Raw genomic sequence first — 15,559 nt, forward strand, 5'->3', positions numbered from 1 at the left:
GATTACCACTTTGAACTTAAAACATGTTACAAGAAGTTGTTACTAGAGATTCTGAATTACACTGTGGCACAACAGCAAGGTCCATGGGCAGAATGCTAAGCCACTATTGGTCCTATTTGTGTTAGAATAAATAATATTTAAAATGTTGAAATTTCTTTTGCTGTTAATAAAAAAGAAGAGAGGAACAAACACAGAAGTGAAAATACTGCATCACAGGCTTGTAATTTAATGAGAACATTGAATAGGTCTTCTCTGAGAAACTGAAGCAGGTTTAATTCTTTAAAAACTAATAAAATTTTAATCTTGTCTTTTTAAACCCAAATATTAAGAAATACCATATCAGAACAAGGAAATTTCAGAACAGCTATTACCCCTTTTGCAGAAGGAAGCATCACAATATTAGTATAAAAATAATGAATCTAATTTTTAAGTGCATTTATGAATTTCATGACTGAATCTACTTGGGTTTTTTTTTTTTTTAATTTTCAACATACAGCAAGCACACACAAATAAAAATGTGATGTCTTGTCATGAAGCTGCCTGAACTTGTGCAGCTGACAGCTAAATCCATAACTGCAGCTATTTTTTAAGTTTCAATGTCCTTGTTTAATTGCAGCTGTCCTCACTTCAAGAGTCCAGATGTTCTACTGAAATCATGATGCAGTTTTTTCATTACAGCTTTTCATCCAGTGCCCCAAACCCATATAGGTCTGTCAGCTAGAAAACAGTGCCTACATGTATCAACCCTGTACATGGGCTCCCATGACTCAGTGTGTTTATAAATAGAGAATTCTGACAAGCATCTATCAAGCTCTGACTGGTTTACTTGTCTTGTTTGCCTCTGAATAATGTTTTGTTTGAAATCTTCCATATTTAAAAAAAAACTATGACCATGATTGCATTTCTTGAAGTTATCATTTAATCCCAATTTGTTTGCAGCACTCCTCTGCCTCTGCAAGCATTACTGATGTGGAGAGCTTTTATTGTTCCTCAGCTCTGAAGAATGCAGCATTTGGTGCTTTGGTCAGCTCCCAAAGGAACAGCCTAAAAATATCTCAAGAACAAATAGCATTTGGGAATAAGAAGCCCTTGAAGATTCATTTTCAAACACTGGTTTTTTTGAATAACATGATCTCTACATAACTTTGCTATTAATGCTAGTGACAAAATACTGCAGTTTATCCAGGGAATTCAAAAGCAAAAACTGAAACAAGGCTTGTTTAGATAGCTCATGGATCAAACACTTGAAGTTCAATGCTTGTCAAAACTAAGATATTCAATCCTATCTTCCCAAACAAAAATTTACTAATAAAAAACCTTTATTTGAAACGTACTGAAATGAACATCAATTTGATTCAGGATCTCAAAGGAGATAGTTTTGCATAAACTCTTCCACATAACAAGATCAGCATTTCTCTGTTTGTTTTGATCTTCTACAGGCATTTAAATTTTTTATTAGGACAACCACCACAGGGAAACAATAACCAAATAATTTCTTGCATTATGATATTCTCACAACTGAATAACTGGTAGACTTCAAGAAACAGTCTACATTCCATTTAAGAATTTTAAAGTGATATTCAATACTATTAATTAATCACTTTTTTTTAAAAAAAAAGACACTGTCAGGCCTTTAGTAGAATAATTTATTTCTTCAATGTCTGAACACACAAGCATGTAAAAAAATATGAAGTAATGCAAAGACCATGCTGTAAAAATTATTCTAAATCTTAATTCTTCTTTCCTCATGCTGAACCATTCTGGTTACCTTAGCAGAAGTAAACAGGACTTAAGAACATTGCATGCAGAGTCCTCTGCTAGGGAAGTCAAAGAGAGCAAAGCTGAGAACTCAAAGTTTATAGTTTTCCTCCTTTCTTACTGCTTAAGCAATAGATACACATATATATATTGCCTTAAAAGGCTAAAAAAACCATTGTGAAAATGTTCTGCAATTCCAAACATTTGGAGTAGTTTCACTTTTTAAAAATGAACAACAGACAGAAGTTAATTTGAGATGCTTTATTTTGACACAAAGTAGTCAAAAAGAGCAACATACCTCACTACAAGATGCTACAGCTCTGTGTAAAGGAGTCAACCATTTGCTGTCTTTGGCATTAACTCTAGCTCCTGTAACAAAAAATAAAAACAACAGAAATTTAAAAGGTATTTACAGAATGACTAAAATATTTTCAAGAAGATATTTTCAGAAAGAGAACGATTTACTTATTCTAATAAAATGAATTTACTTATTCTAGGCATTTCTTTGCATTTTTCATGCAAAAAAAAAAAAGAAAAGGAATCTTTCCTCCACCTGAAATCAACCCTTTGAGAAAATTCTTTTAACACTCCCAATAATACTCTTCCACATCAAAGTATACTCATATTTTTGTACTAGGTCATCCTCTATAATCTTTTGCCCTTCCAAAGCCACATAAAAGGCTGCTGTGTAAGAAAGATTAACTCCTTGCCTTCACACAGCAACAAAAATCTCATGGTTTCCCATTATAGCTGAAATTCTCTATGAAAATATAGAAAGAGGCTGCATTTACTCCCCACACCTACAGTTTCCTTGTGGTTGCCATGTCTGATGGACAGGTACATAGAATGAGGATGATTCTTCTGTTGGGACTTACTTTGGGAACAAATCTTCACTATTCCAGCAGGTCACCTAGCCCACCCTGGTACCTCCTGGTCCTCTCTTCATGAGAGAGACCATCAGCCACACCTCTCCACTTCTGAAAGCACACTCAAGGAACAGCCCTCCCTGTCCCCAGGAAACAAAGCTGCACAAACAGCTCTAAGGGACACAAGCTTGGGTTTGGATTTTAATTTTTTTCTTAATAGTAAAAGGAATGAAGGGTTTGAGAACTTCTTTCCCCTGAAGGAAGCAGCTGAACTACATCTTAACTTCCAGTGAACTCCAACAAACAAGAAAACCTAATGATTAAGATTAATAATTTAATTTATGCAGAACCTTGTAGGATATTTATACCCTGACTGGAAACTTACCATCTTTATTTTAAAACTTCTCATATTTTACAGGGATAGCTTAGATAAAATCTTACATTTTTGAGAAAAGAGTTACAAAATATTGTTGGAAAGAATCACACAGTAACACTAATGCTATGTGACCAGTGCTGATTAACATCTCAAGCTAAACATAATACTGGTATGTCAGAACCAATTGCTGTTTTTTCTATGCAAGGAACAGAAAAAGGTGGAGGGCCAGTAAGACACAAGATGCCAAAAAGGTTGCTGGTCAAATCAGGATATTCAACTGAGACACAGGGTATTTTGATCAAAGATCTGCACCAGCAAAGAAGTCTCTCCCAGGCTACTTGATCAAGAAACCCAGGAGTGTGTACAAAATCATGGCTGTATATACTAAGCAACCCAAATATCTGAGGTCAATTCTCTTGAGGTTCTAATCAATCCATCCCTTTCAGTCATAAGACTAGAACATGGAAGCTGATGCAGGATCCAAATTTCCAGTTTGATCCTAGGTCTTCCACCCACTGGACAGAGACTGAGATCTAACTGCTGGTTACAATTTCAGGGATTTCCATATTTTCTTATCTAAATTTCAGAATAGGATGCTTTCCTATTTTCCAAAATGCAAAAGTTTTTGAAAAATAAGACTAGTAAATAGGGAAGAAAGTCCAAGTCCATTTGAAGAAAACCACCACAGTCTATCAAAAGTTTAGGAGACACCACGAGTATCTATTTTTGTCACACATCCCCAGGAACCAGTGGTGCACTGCAACACATCATGTGCCACAGCAAACTGTACTATATCAAGTCTTGCACAGAACTCAAGCAAAGAAAGAATCTGAGTATTTTAAAAGTCACTAGAAATGCCTGAAGATTTTTGGCAATCCTTCCCAGAAGACAGCAAGTGATGAATGACATCCCAAATATAGTGAGGTAATGATTGGTAAGTGAAATTGTAATCAATATATGTCAAAATTATCTGTAATTCTTGATTATATTTCAGGTAATTGATGACCAAATACATTTGGTTTGTAGCAGATGAGATAAAAAGCAAGAGCCAAAATTGTACTCCAAGTTCTACCTGCCTTCACATGCAGCCAACAACCAAAAAATAAAGACCTTCATAAACTGATTTCTATCCCTAATTTTAGGATACAAATGTCTTTAAAGCATTTGAAAGAACTTGAGTGAGTTACTAAGCCATTAATTACTATCCTGATTTTCCTGAGGAAAATGCATTTGCAAGACTTGGGGTCAGCTCGGATTCATCCAGGTAATGAAGCCCAAGATAGGAAAAGGAAAGTGCCCATCAGAAGAGAAGAAATGCACATTTCCACTCTAAAAAGCAGCAGTTAGCTAAGCTCTAGCTCTCAGTGAAAATGTGCTTAGAGTCCAAACAGTGTGGAAGTGTTCAGTTTTTACTGATATTTCTGGTACATCTAACACACAGCCTAAAAACTCCACCAGAAGAGAGAAGAAATAAATACAAAAAGATACTGTACAAAAGGTTTTCACGATGATAAGTTAATCACATTTGCTAAGATTAAAAGAAAAGAATATGTAAAAGTAAGAAAGAAAATCATTAAGAAAGCATTAGCCAGAGAAATGTCTAAGGAAATCTGAAGTGATATCTAAAAGTAACGTGGTCCTCTTAATAGAACAAAAATCAACATAGCAAATACCTGCCCCTCATTCCATAAGTGGTCTTCCACCCAAAGAAACAGGGATGCCTAGGTCTAGCACATTGAAACAGTGTAAAATACAGATGTTTATATAAGTTAACTTTTCAAAAACACAAAAAAATTGTAGATTCTCTGACATAAGAAAAAGTTGGCTAAAGTTGACTTTTGATAACAAATCTGAATCCCTGATGGACTTACTTAAGAAAGAACCATCAAGCTTGTTTTTTCCTTCCACAACAAAAACTCTCAAAGAAGTTGCAAAATTGTTGTATTGAAAGAAAGTTTTTAAGCAATAATCAGAAAAAGTGTACCAAAAACCACATATACACTATTAATTTGGGGACTGGGAGATTGCCAGCTTTAGATACATTTAACAAACTAACATTCTAAAATTAATAGAGAGATACTTTGCCCTTAATCATCTCCAAGAAGCCATGCTACTGAGAATCATTTATATTTCATAAAGGAGCTTTTCCAAACAGCCTTGTATCTGAGGACATAATCCTCCTGTAGGCTGTTCTTTACTGCCTAGCACATGATTTGGGGAAATGTCACTGCTCCTCCCTGACCCTTCACGGGCTCTCTCAAACCTCTCACAGTCCTACCATGCAGCAGTGAGGGAATTTACAGCCTTGATCATCTGAGGTAAAGCTCTACTCCAGACCACTGAAAAGAAATGTTACAAAAATGTACACCAAATGTTATACCTCCACTGAATAACTTTTGCTTTAAGATATTGCTTCACATTTGGCTTAAAGAGAGTCTGAACACATGTATGTGTATAACCTACTGCACAGCACTGCAAATGCAATATTATCCCTGTGAAGCTCAACCTGCTGACATGTTAACCAGGGCATTTCTCACATTTCAAATGCCAGCTATGAGCAGTCTGCTCTTTCAAAGCACAGTACAGTGTATCTTAATTCCTGTGTGGAAAAAAAAATAAAAATAAAAAACAACCCTAATAAACTGCTGTTCTCCCCCTCTCTGCCTCTGTCTCTTGGATCTTCCAGACTTCAAAGGCCTGGTCTTAGTATGTTTATTAGAACTTCTCATTTGCTTACTACAAAATTTCTTATATTTCAACTATTTTAATGCCACAGAGTTTGCAAAAAAGGATAAGGGTGCTTGTCAGAGCAATCCCAATACTGGAACACAAATATTCAGCTTGAACTTAAGAACCAATCATGCGAACAACCCTCCCCTAAAACAGCACCTTCCACATGAAGTGAATTATTACTCCATGTTGGGGCACTAAGCTAAAACATTAAAGAAGATCACTGACTTCATCACTAATTTTGTTAGTACAGCCCAGTAAGGTTACACATCTAGGCAAATATTAAAGCACTTTTGCTCTACAAAAGGCAGGGTGGGAATGAGAGAGAGGTATTACATAATTTTCTTCCTAGTCCCTGAATATTACATCTCATCTTGCCAAGTTGTATTTGCAAGACTGACAATTAGAAAGACATATTTTACTTAATAAATAAAGTACAGAGGCTACTGAAAAGCTCTGTGATGCTTACTTCTAGCAAATTTAGGTTTCAAGAGACAAATTTTCTAACTGAATACGAGCGCTGATTTACAGAATGATCCTGGAGGATTTAATTCCTCCCGCCCACATGTGGCAATTGCACATTTAAATGTGCAATTAGCCACCAATTCCTGGCCATATGTTTCTGCATTCTTCTTGGTGTCCATATCCTTACATTCCAGTAAGATCTAGCATCTCAACCATCTCTTACAAAGACAGACAAGGAACCACTGGGCAGGAAATGCTGCAAGGAACAACCACGCATCTCTTCCTTCACCCATAAACTGCCACACAACTCTTACACTGTCCTGTCTCACACCACCTCTGTGTTCCTCTCACAAAAACTCTTGCTGTGACACTCCTCCACAGCTCCTCTGCACCAGAACTCTTCCTATTTGGAAATGTCCTCAGAAGACTAATGAATGCAGTGGCTGAATTATGCGTCACCAGTTGGAAATAGATTAAGAAATACAACAGAACTGACAAGACATTTTCATCTTTGTTCACCGTACTGACTTAAGTATTCAATTGCCTTCCACTGTTCTGTTTGCAGTCTGTATTTTTAGCCTCTCAAGGATGGTATTTTCCTTTGTTATTGTACAAGATGTGCTAGTGACTGAGTAATATCATAACATAAGCAAAGAAAGCAAAAGTATTTTCATTCAGTTATGCAATACAGACACCCAATGTTTGGTATTTGAAGCTCTGAAATGTCTATTTAGGTGTAAAAGATGTATATAAGATCTTTATAGAGTGCATTTAAGAAAGTAACAAACCTTGTCTTAGAAACTAGCATACTGAAAAAATTTTAGATATAATCTTGGAGAATTTAGGAAGACCTCAGGTATAAATCACTGAAAGTAACAACTAGTCCTACTGTAATAAGATTCTACTTGATTATTTTCCTAATAGCTAGTAATAGGTTCAGAAGTTCTTCCTTTTGAATGATCCACTGTTTTATCTAGAGACAATGACCTTGAAAGCACTTAAACTGGCAAGCAGAAATTCTCAGACCATACTGAGGAATAAACAGATAGAGATGAAAACTTTTCCTTACATAGAAAAATATGTGAACAGTCAGGAGGAGATAAAGAAGTTTTTAAAATATAAGAAGATTTGAGATATGAATTGGAATAATCAATCATAGAAATGGAGTGTAATTTCCTATTGAAAACTTGGATACTTGGAAAATCATTCCTGCAAAAATAATGACCTTATGGAGAGAAAGCTTCTTGCTATTTAAAAGCTAAGTGCATAGCAGAAGATCTATAGAACAGTGAAAAAATCCAAGAGGAACAGGTCTGGAATCTTTTGTCCAGACAGAATAAGACTTCAAGAACAGTTTTTATTTTTGTTCCTTATGAAACCAACAAACAAAACCATTTCCAAATGCCAAAACAACCCCACAAAACAAATACACATGGAGACACACTGGCCAGAAAAGGGAGGAAAACAACAATCAAGTTGAAGCCATCCTTCCAGGACTTTACCGATTTGTCAATATAAGCCAATTTCCTTTCAGAATTTCAGTTTCTGATGCATCTCAGCCACCGCCCCCTTGAGCTTCAGTGAGCAACATGAGGTTCTCTGACTCAAGCTACTGAACAGTTCTGTCTTTTCCTGAGTCAGCTTAACTTTTTCTCTCAAAGAACATCAGAGCTACTTTCTTCACAGCAACTGACTTTTACTGCTGCCAGGGGGAAGTTAGGCCAGCTTGGAAAAGAAAAACATCGGCCAACAATGCTGTCAAAAGAAGAGGAAGCGGCTGAAAGATACAGTCAGTGTCAAAGGGGCCCCTGTGAAACACCCCCAGCCTGTGGGTACATCTGCAATCCCAACAAAGGGAGCTTCACTCTGCTGGGACTGAGGCAGCAAGAGCCTTCCAGCAGCTGAGCCATGTGACTGCCATGGCATGGATTTCTCGTACTCACAGAGATTCGTAATTAGATGAAAGAAACAGAGGTAGTAGACTGGTGTGACACTGAAGGGTCTTTACTATCTTCCAAAATCTGTTCTGACTATAGTGGCAGTTTTCCAGCATCAGCACGGTTCTTACATTTTCCACCTGACCCAGAGGAAACAAAAACTCGTGGGCTGCCAAACCTTAATGAGATGGAGTTTGACCACACTCACGTAACACTGAGCTTCATGCAGAGAAAATGTTGGGTTAAGCAAACAGCAATGTGTTGTGTTAGTATTTAAGTATCAGTGCAATATAGTAACTAAATCTATTCAGAAGAAAATAACAGACAATTCAAATGTTGATTTTTGTGAATTACGCTGATTTCAGTGAAAGCAATAATCATCTCCGTGGTATTTTTAGAAAATAAATGGAAAAAATTAGTAATCAAAAGAATACATTGGGTGATCACAATAATTTCTTCTGCTTTTCACATGACACTTCCTGGCACAGTAGACTCTGATGATTAAAAATCATAGGACAGCTAGAAAGAATGATTTTTTTATAAAGCAAGAAGCTTCTCCAGAACAGTTCACATGGCAGACTTAAAGAAGGGTTTGATTTTTTAAATCAGGACTTCTTGGAAAGAACAAAAAGCTGGACATTCATTTAATTAAGACTTAACTACTATACTTTTCTACTTTTTAGTAGTTTGCCATCATTTACAGTCTTAAAGTCAGTGCAATTATGCCAAGTAGACAGATGTATTTGTGCACCAGGATGCAGAGCTGTACAAAGGTCATAAAAATACAACTGTGAGGAGTGCTACTACTCTTCCCAGAGTAATACAAAAAGGAAAATGCTTCTAAAATTATGATTCTCAAGTGACTAAAATATAAACTTCTGTTCTATCCTTCTAGATGCTAGAAATAATCTTCATGCCTCCTCTTGGTCACATCCCTACACCACAAATCTAGGAACGCTAATTGCTTATCAAGCTACAATCCAAAAGTGAGAGATTATTTGAAAATTTTAACTTCCACAAACCACAGTGCTATGAAAAATTGTTGGTAAGACATTCATATCCTCAGGGGACAAGTTTATTAGTGTTCAGTGTCTCAAAATATAAAACCAAAAGGCAATTTAATGTCCAGACCCAAAATGGAGTCAGTAAAGCAATTTTCTTTGATGTTTGGAGCCTGTATGCAAACCATCACCTTCAGACTCCTAGTCCAGCTGAAAGACAATAGAAAAAAAAGGTCACAGAGCAACCTTCAGATTTAGTAGAAAAATATCTCAAGAATTCAACAACTAAGTAAGAATGCTCTTGAGACTGAAAATTTACTCCCAAAAAAAGTCTGCAAAATGTTGGATCAGTTATATTTTCAGGATGTGCAATATGGGTTACTTAGGTCTGTAGCAAAGTAATATAAAGACATTGTGACTGCAATATGTGATCCACAATACATATTTGAAAGCAATATGGATCTTCTGGAGCAGGATGATAAAGACATTCCAATCAAATTAAAAAACCTATGTATAAGTAGTCTATAATAACACTTTAAGAATAGAGAATAATAAGAAAGAATCAAGTATAAGCCACCAAATAGTGGGAAGATTAATACTGACTTCAGCAATTTTGAGGTCTAGTTTGAAGAAAGAATAAAAACATCAAAGCAAACAGTCTTTGTAGAATAGTTTGCACAGCAGGAAAACTGTAAAGTGGTTCCTAGTAACATTCCAGCAAAGCTATGTTAGAGGACATTAAAAGTTGCAAAGACAAGCTTTCACAAGGTGAAAAACATTAGGATGAAAGTAGTCCACACTTAATTCACTCCCTTGCACAGGTATGTTACAATAGGTCAGGTAAAGTCACATAACCCAATTTTTCCATGCAAATTTACTGCACAGAGGAGATGGTTGCACAGAAATGCTATTTATTTAACAAACCACTCTCCTCAATTTTAAAAAAGAGGTCTTGCAACACAACAAACAGTTTTCAAGCCTTGCTGCAGTAACAGATGTTCTTTATTTGCTCCTAATGCTCATCTATTACGACAAAATGTAACATTATACATCTGCCTCAAAGGAGAGATTTGATTTCCAGCTGAAACACAACAGATGAACTTTCCTTATCTTTATGAAATGGAGAGGATAAATACACTTAACCTCTGTTCCCCACTTTTCAATTAAGAGAGCTAAAAGACAAATCATAGCTTGTGCATTTTGATACATTTAGACCTGATTTCTCTGAGAAGCAGCTGCCTCAGCACTTCTGATACAGCTGAGTGCTCATACTTCACCAACCACAAAGATTTCAAATCCAGCATTCAGAAATGAGGAAGACTAAATTGGTGAATACTTTTTAAATATTTAAGCCTTGCAAACTGAAGAGCCTGAGCACTCAGACATCACTTCCACCCTGCAATTGATGCCTCTCCTCACTCACAACAGCTCACACCTACCTGTGCACCCCTCACTGCACCACCCTGGTTCACTCCCAGTGCAGCCTCTCCCTGGGACTTTCAGGAGGCTGTGCCCTTCCAGCAAGGCACAATGTGGAACTGCACTCCACAGCACAGCACATGAGCATACCTAGGTTGGATTGACATCACCACAGCTTTCAGAGCTTTTGATTTTCAACTATCTAATGCAATGTTTTGTTGTAAGCCAATCTTGATTTTCATTAAATAAATGTTATCTGGGACATATCAATGCCTCATCCTCCCTGAACAATCTGCAGACACTGCAGCACCTACAACCTCTCCTTCATGCAGCTGCTCAGCTTTGCACTACTTGTACAGTTCTAATTCTCACCTTCCTTCTTTGTTCTCCATTTTTCCTTACGCTTAACCCCAGGCTACATGCCCAAATAGCAGGACTAATATTTCTTCTCCTATTGCTTCCCCCCAGCCAGGATCTTGTTCCATTCCCACCTGAACTAGAATTCCCCTCCTTCCATAAGCCCTTTGCCCAAGAAAGGGGTATTTTGTTCTATCACTGATCTGGTAAATGGACTCAGTTCAGCTAAACCAGACAGAAGATTCCCTCTCAGAAGTAGCTGACTACAACTTTGCAAGGTTTCTAACATTGTTAGTTGATGAAGACAGGTCAGTATATCTTTTCAAGAGCCACCAGAACTTGCCTTTCTTCTTGATAGGGACAAATGGCACCTTTTTAGATTTTCAAACATTGCACCTTTCCAAAAGTGAACTTTTCTGGACAAAATGTCACTACAGAGTATGTCCATACAGTGGATGTATTAATTAATATCACATCATGTATATTTATGAGATGTAAATATACTTATATAGAGAGAGTACAAGTAATATATATAACAAAAATATTACATCATACTAAAATTATAACAAATTAAATTATGCCCAGCAAATTCAGGTTGAAGGTCTGGAAGTGACTCCTATAATCCTAAAAGTGGTATTTCCTTCAAGCAGAATTTGTAAGAAGGGCTTGATGGGGGGTGGTGGCAGTAGAAATAGCCAGCTTTGCACAGGTAAGGCCTGCAATTAAGCAGACTGAAGATTAAAGTAGTTCTGTGGGACTGCTACAAGTTTTCATCTTTCTATGTAAGCTTGAAGCTCTGTATTATGAATTCAGCCTCAAGCTACTTAATGGGTAGGTCTCTCCAAGATCAAAGACAGTCAATTCAGTCCTTCTGTCATGATGTTCTTCACGTTTTTGGTTTAGTTTCGTGGTTCTCTACCCTTAAAAAACAACAAAACCAAACCCACAGCCCAAAGTATACCATTTTGCAGAACTTGGAATTTTTATTAGTACAAATAAATAGGGAAAAAAAAAAAGATATTTTAACATTTTCAGCTGGTTCTAATTATATTCTGTTCATTCAAACCAACAGGCAAAGATACTTAAAATAATACAACCAACTCTGAATGGCATCTTTATGTTCAAATGTAATTGCCTTTCTGAAGGGCATTTCAGAATGAAAGAAAAGCTGCTAACACCTACCTGTACTGTATACACTATTACTTCCTTAAATTAGTGTTGAACTATTGAAAGCTGATCAAGCTACAAATAAAAATAGCTATAACTGAGAAAGCTTTCTACAAAGAAATAATTTAGAGCAGAATTACAGAAACACACAGTATTTTAACACTAATAAATCTGGAAACTAAAATTTCAGTACAAGCATCTTTAATTTCTAGTACATTGAATATTCAATAAAAACTACACAGACTAAGATGTATATAAATACTTCCTTGGATGTGCATAGAGTTATTTGTTTTCCATTAACAGGAACAGAACATACCAGATAAAATAAGTAGTTCAATAATTTCTGCATCTCCCAGATAGGCAGCAGCATGTAAAGGGGTCCTTTTCTCATTATCCTGTGATAAGAGGGGGGAAAAAAGGTTTTATTTAAAATAAAAAAAAGTTTGGTTTAGCATTTTGTATGTTATGAAAAAACACTGTATAAAAGTTCATCTTTCAAATATTGTACATTATATATATAAAAAAACTATAATTAGTCTAAAATCAGTCAAACTTACTAAGACAAACATGCTTCTCCCTAAGGAGCTCTTAACACCCACATAGCCAACCACCATTTTCCTGACACACACAGGATGCCCATCACATCTTCAGATTAACCCACCAGTTCTAAATCACCAGTCTCTCATCTCCAGAGACAAGAACTTGAGTCTGTCCCACACAGTTAAAACCAGTGTGTTATTGTCATATGCAACGATTAGTGAGAAACTTTTTCTTTGTGAAGTTTAAAGCAATTTCAGAAGCTATTATTTTAATAGAAAATAGAAAAGAACCTACAGACTTTAAGGGCAAAAATAGTGGAATCCAATTTCAACTGGTTCAATTGCTGTTAATAAGTAAAGAGAAGACAGAGGTGAAATTTCTTTTGCAAAAAACCCACTCTGCAAGGAACACCCAGTACTTTTAATTAGTTCAAGCTGATCTAAGGTCCTTCTGAAGGTACCAGTAAGAGATCTTATTTATTCATGCACAATATATAACAATGAAGTTGCTCTTTTGAAAGATAAACACAAAATATCTCCTAACTCTTTCAGGATCAGTGCTAATTTCTCTGCACCAGTTTATAGCTTAATCAGAAAAATAAGATCACATCACAGTGAGTGATAAAAATGAACAAGAACCAACCAGTTTGCTCTCTGAGGGAAAGCTGGTGAGAAATCAGAAAAGAGACAGATAATCAGTCAGCATCCTGGTTCTGGCCTAAGCTCTGCTTAGATCCTTTTAGCAGAGTTTCAAACACACTGGGGGTGAGGGATCAAGATAATATGCAGCAAGAAATTTTAAGTGGCAAGACATTTCTATTAATTCTGCTGTTGTGTCACGACTATGATAAAATTAACACACATTTTCTATTGACATTTTATTGTGAAAAGCAATCTTCTCCCTTGCTAGAATAACCTTATCTAGTGAACCCTGACTTGACAGCTAGCATCAGGTACGAATAAAATTAGAGTTCATGGCAGGAAAGATGTTAGGGCAAAACTGGAGCTGAGACCCAAGAAGTTCTTCTGAAACATAAAAGGCAACTTCAGAATTCAGAGCATTCAAACCACCCCCTCTACAAAAACATCACCACACACACAACTCCTTGCCCCAAACAACCCACTCCCTGCCTAGTCCCTGCTCAGAAAAAGTTAAAGCTACACAGTTCACCATATTAGCAATGTTTCCTAACAAAATATCTGAATTACATGCAAGAAATTCCAAATTGAGCAGTGCAAACCTGACACTGATGCACCCTAAGGAATCAATGCTACACTTATCACTAACACCACATAGTACCTCACCAATTTCTTGCCAGGGTGTCTCAAATGCAGCTTACACATCGAGGATAAAAAAAGATAGGCCCCTGGCACTAAGGATTTGCTATCTAGAAAAAAAAAAAAGCTTTAAAAAAAGGAGAAAAACCAAACACCACCCCCCAAAAAACCCCAATCAAACAAAAAAGACAAACAAACCCAAAAATGCAAACAAACAAACAAATAAAGCCAAAAGAAAAACTCCCCACAAAACCAAAAACAAACAAGAAAAAAGGAAAGGGAAAATACCAGAAGCACAAAGGAAAAAGAAAAGCAATACAAATATTACACTTGCTTCCCCAGCTGAAAGACAGTAAAGACCAAACAGTAATGAAAATCTGGTTTTATTCCTCCAGTATGGAAAACAGAACTCCTATAGGTAGCTGGCATTGAAGTCTTTTTGAGAATGCTAAAAAGCCTATAAACTAGAGATTAGGGAACTCATAAGAATGAGTATGATAGTATACTGCCTGCAATTTCATCACAGAGTTAGAGAAAGTAAGATGGGCCATGAGCACATCCTTCTGTAGAGACAGCATTTACATAGGAACATGAGAAAAACTGCATTCCCCACTCAGTGGGCAAAACTCATTATTATAAAAATGTTCATCACACTTGTGTTGTTGGCGACTTTGTTTTCTTTTGTGTTTTTTTAACATCTCAGTGACAGAAGTCATACCAGTAACCAATGTGACAGAATGAATCAGAAATCTTCCAATAAAACAGTGGACAGAATGGAGGGGTTTATCTAGAACTATACTCATCACCAAGCCACAAATACATTTTCCTGAAACATCTGTGGTCCAAACTTCTGAGGAATTTCAGACATACTTCCCAAAAAAACTCAACCTCTATTAGTGAATACCCATCCTAAAATTGTCAAGTTACAAACATAAAAGCAGCTTAAACACAAGCAACATTTCCACTCCACCACTCCCAGCTGTGAGTTTCCAGCCACACAAATATTTCAGTTTTGCTGCTCTTAAGCTGACAGACTGAAAGCACTCAAAGCCCAGCTCCCAGTTCTGCAGCAGGGAGCACAAACTGGGAGCATACCTAGGCAGGAGGCTGGACATGTCCCTGCTCTCTGCAGCACCAGGGCAGCACTGCTGGGACACTCAGGGCTTGTCACATTCTGGGTCAGCTCCAGAGATTGGAATTTCAACAATCCCAAGCCCCAGGGTATCTACCGACCACAAATATTCCACACGCTGAGGATGCTTTGACAGAAACCCTGGCCTTTCCTTCCCCTCTAGTTTCACAGCTGGCATTTTTTTGATGCTTCCAAATGCTTTTTAAAAAATGTTATATCTCTGTGCAAAAGGTTTTTTGTTTAGTATTTAAAAACCTGGTTTTCAGAACCTGTCAAAAAAAGCAGAAATGCTGCATTCAGCAACCTCTCATGATGTTGTTTTTACTTCCACTGAAGGAAAAGACTTACATTTAACGAATGAATTTTAATAATGAAATCTGAATAAAATTAAAGCAAATTCTGTATTTTAAATGCTACTAAAATACTTCTGAACAAATCCACTACATTTTATTCAAACAAGTAATCGTTTGATGAACAAATTTCATCTGCAAATACAAATTGCTGCATATGAAGGACTACTTTAAATAACACTAA

General features: G+C 36.6%; 1 protein-coding gene across 6 annotated transcripts in view; it reads right to left on the bottom strand.

Annotated features, from left to right (window-relative positions):
* The window catches only part of ANKRD28 (ankyrin repeat domain 28), a 119,951-nt gene that overhangs the window by 39,361 nt on the left and 65,031 nt on the right, over positions 1-15,559 (bottom strand). For all 6 annotated transcript variants that reach the window (XR_011679555.1, XR_011679556.1, XM_071429276.1 and 3 more), the window contains 2 exons: positions 12,393-12,471; positions 2,057-2,127 (listed from right to left, as the gene is read on the bottom strand). Coding sequence is in view for 4 of the 6 variants with exons in the window: in XM_071429276.1 (XP_071285377.1) it covers positions 2,057-2,127; positions 12,393-12,471 (150 nt within the window). In the remaining 2 variants the exon portion in view is untranslated. The remainder of the gene's footprint in view (positions 1-2,056; positions 2,128-12,392; positions 12,472-15,559) is intronic.

The sequence above is a fragment of the Agelaius tricolor genome, unplaced genomic scaffold (assembly GCF_023055355.1).
Source record: "Agelaius tricolor isolate 1412-34295 unplaced genomic scaffold, bAgeTri1.0.p SCAF_6, whole genome shotgun sequence".
Taxonomy (NCBI): Eukaryota; Metazoa; Chordata; class Aves; order Passeriformes; family Icteridae; genus Agelaius; species Agelaius tricolor.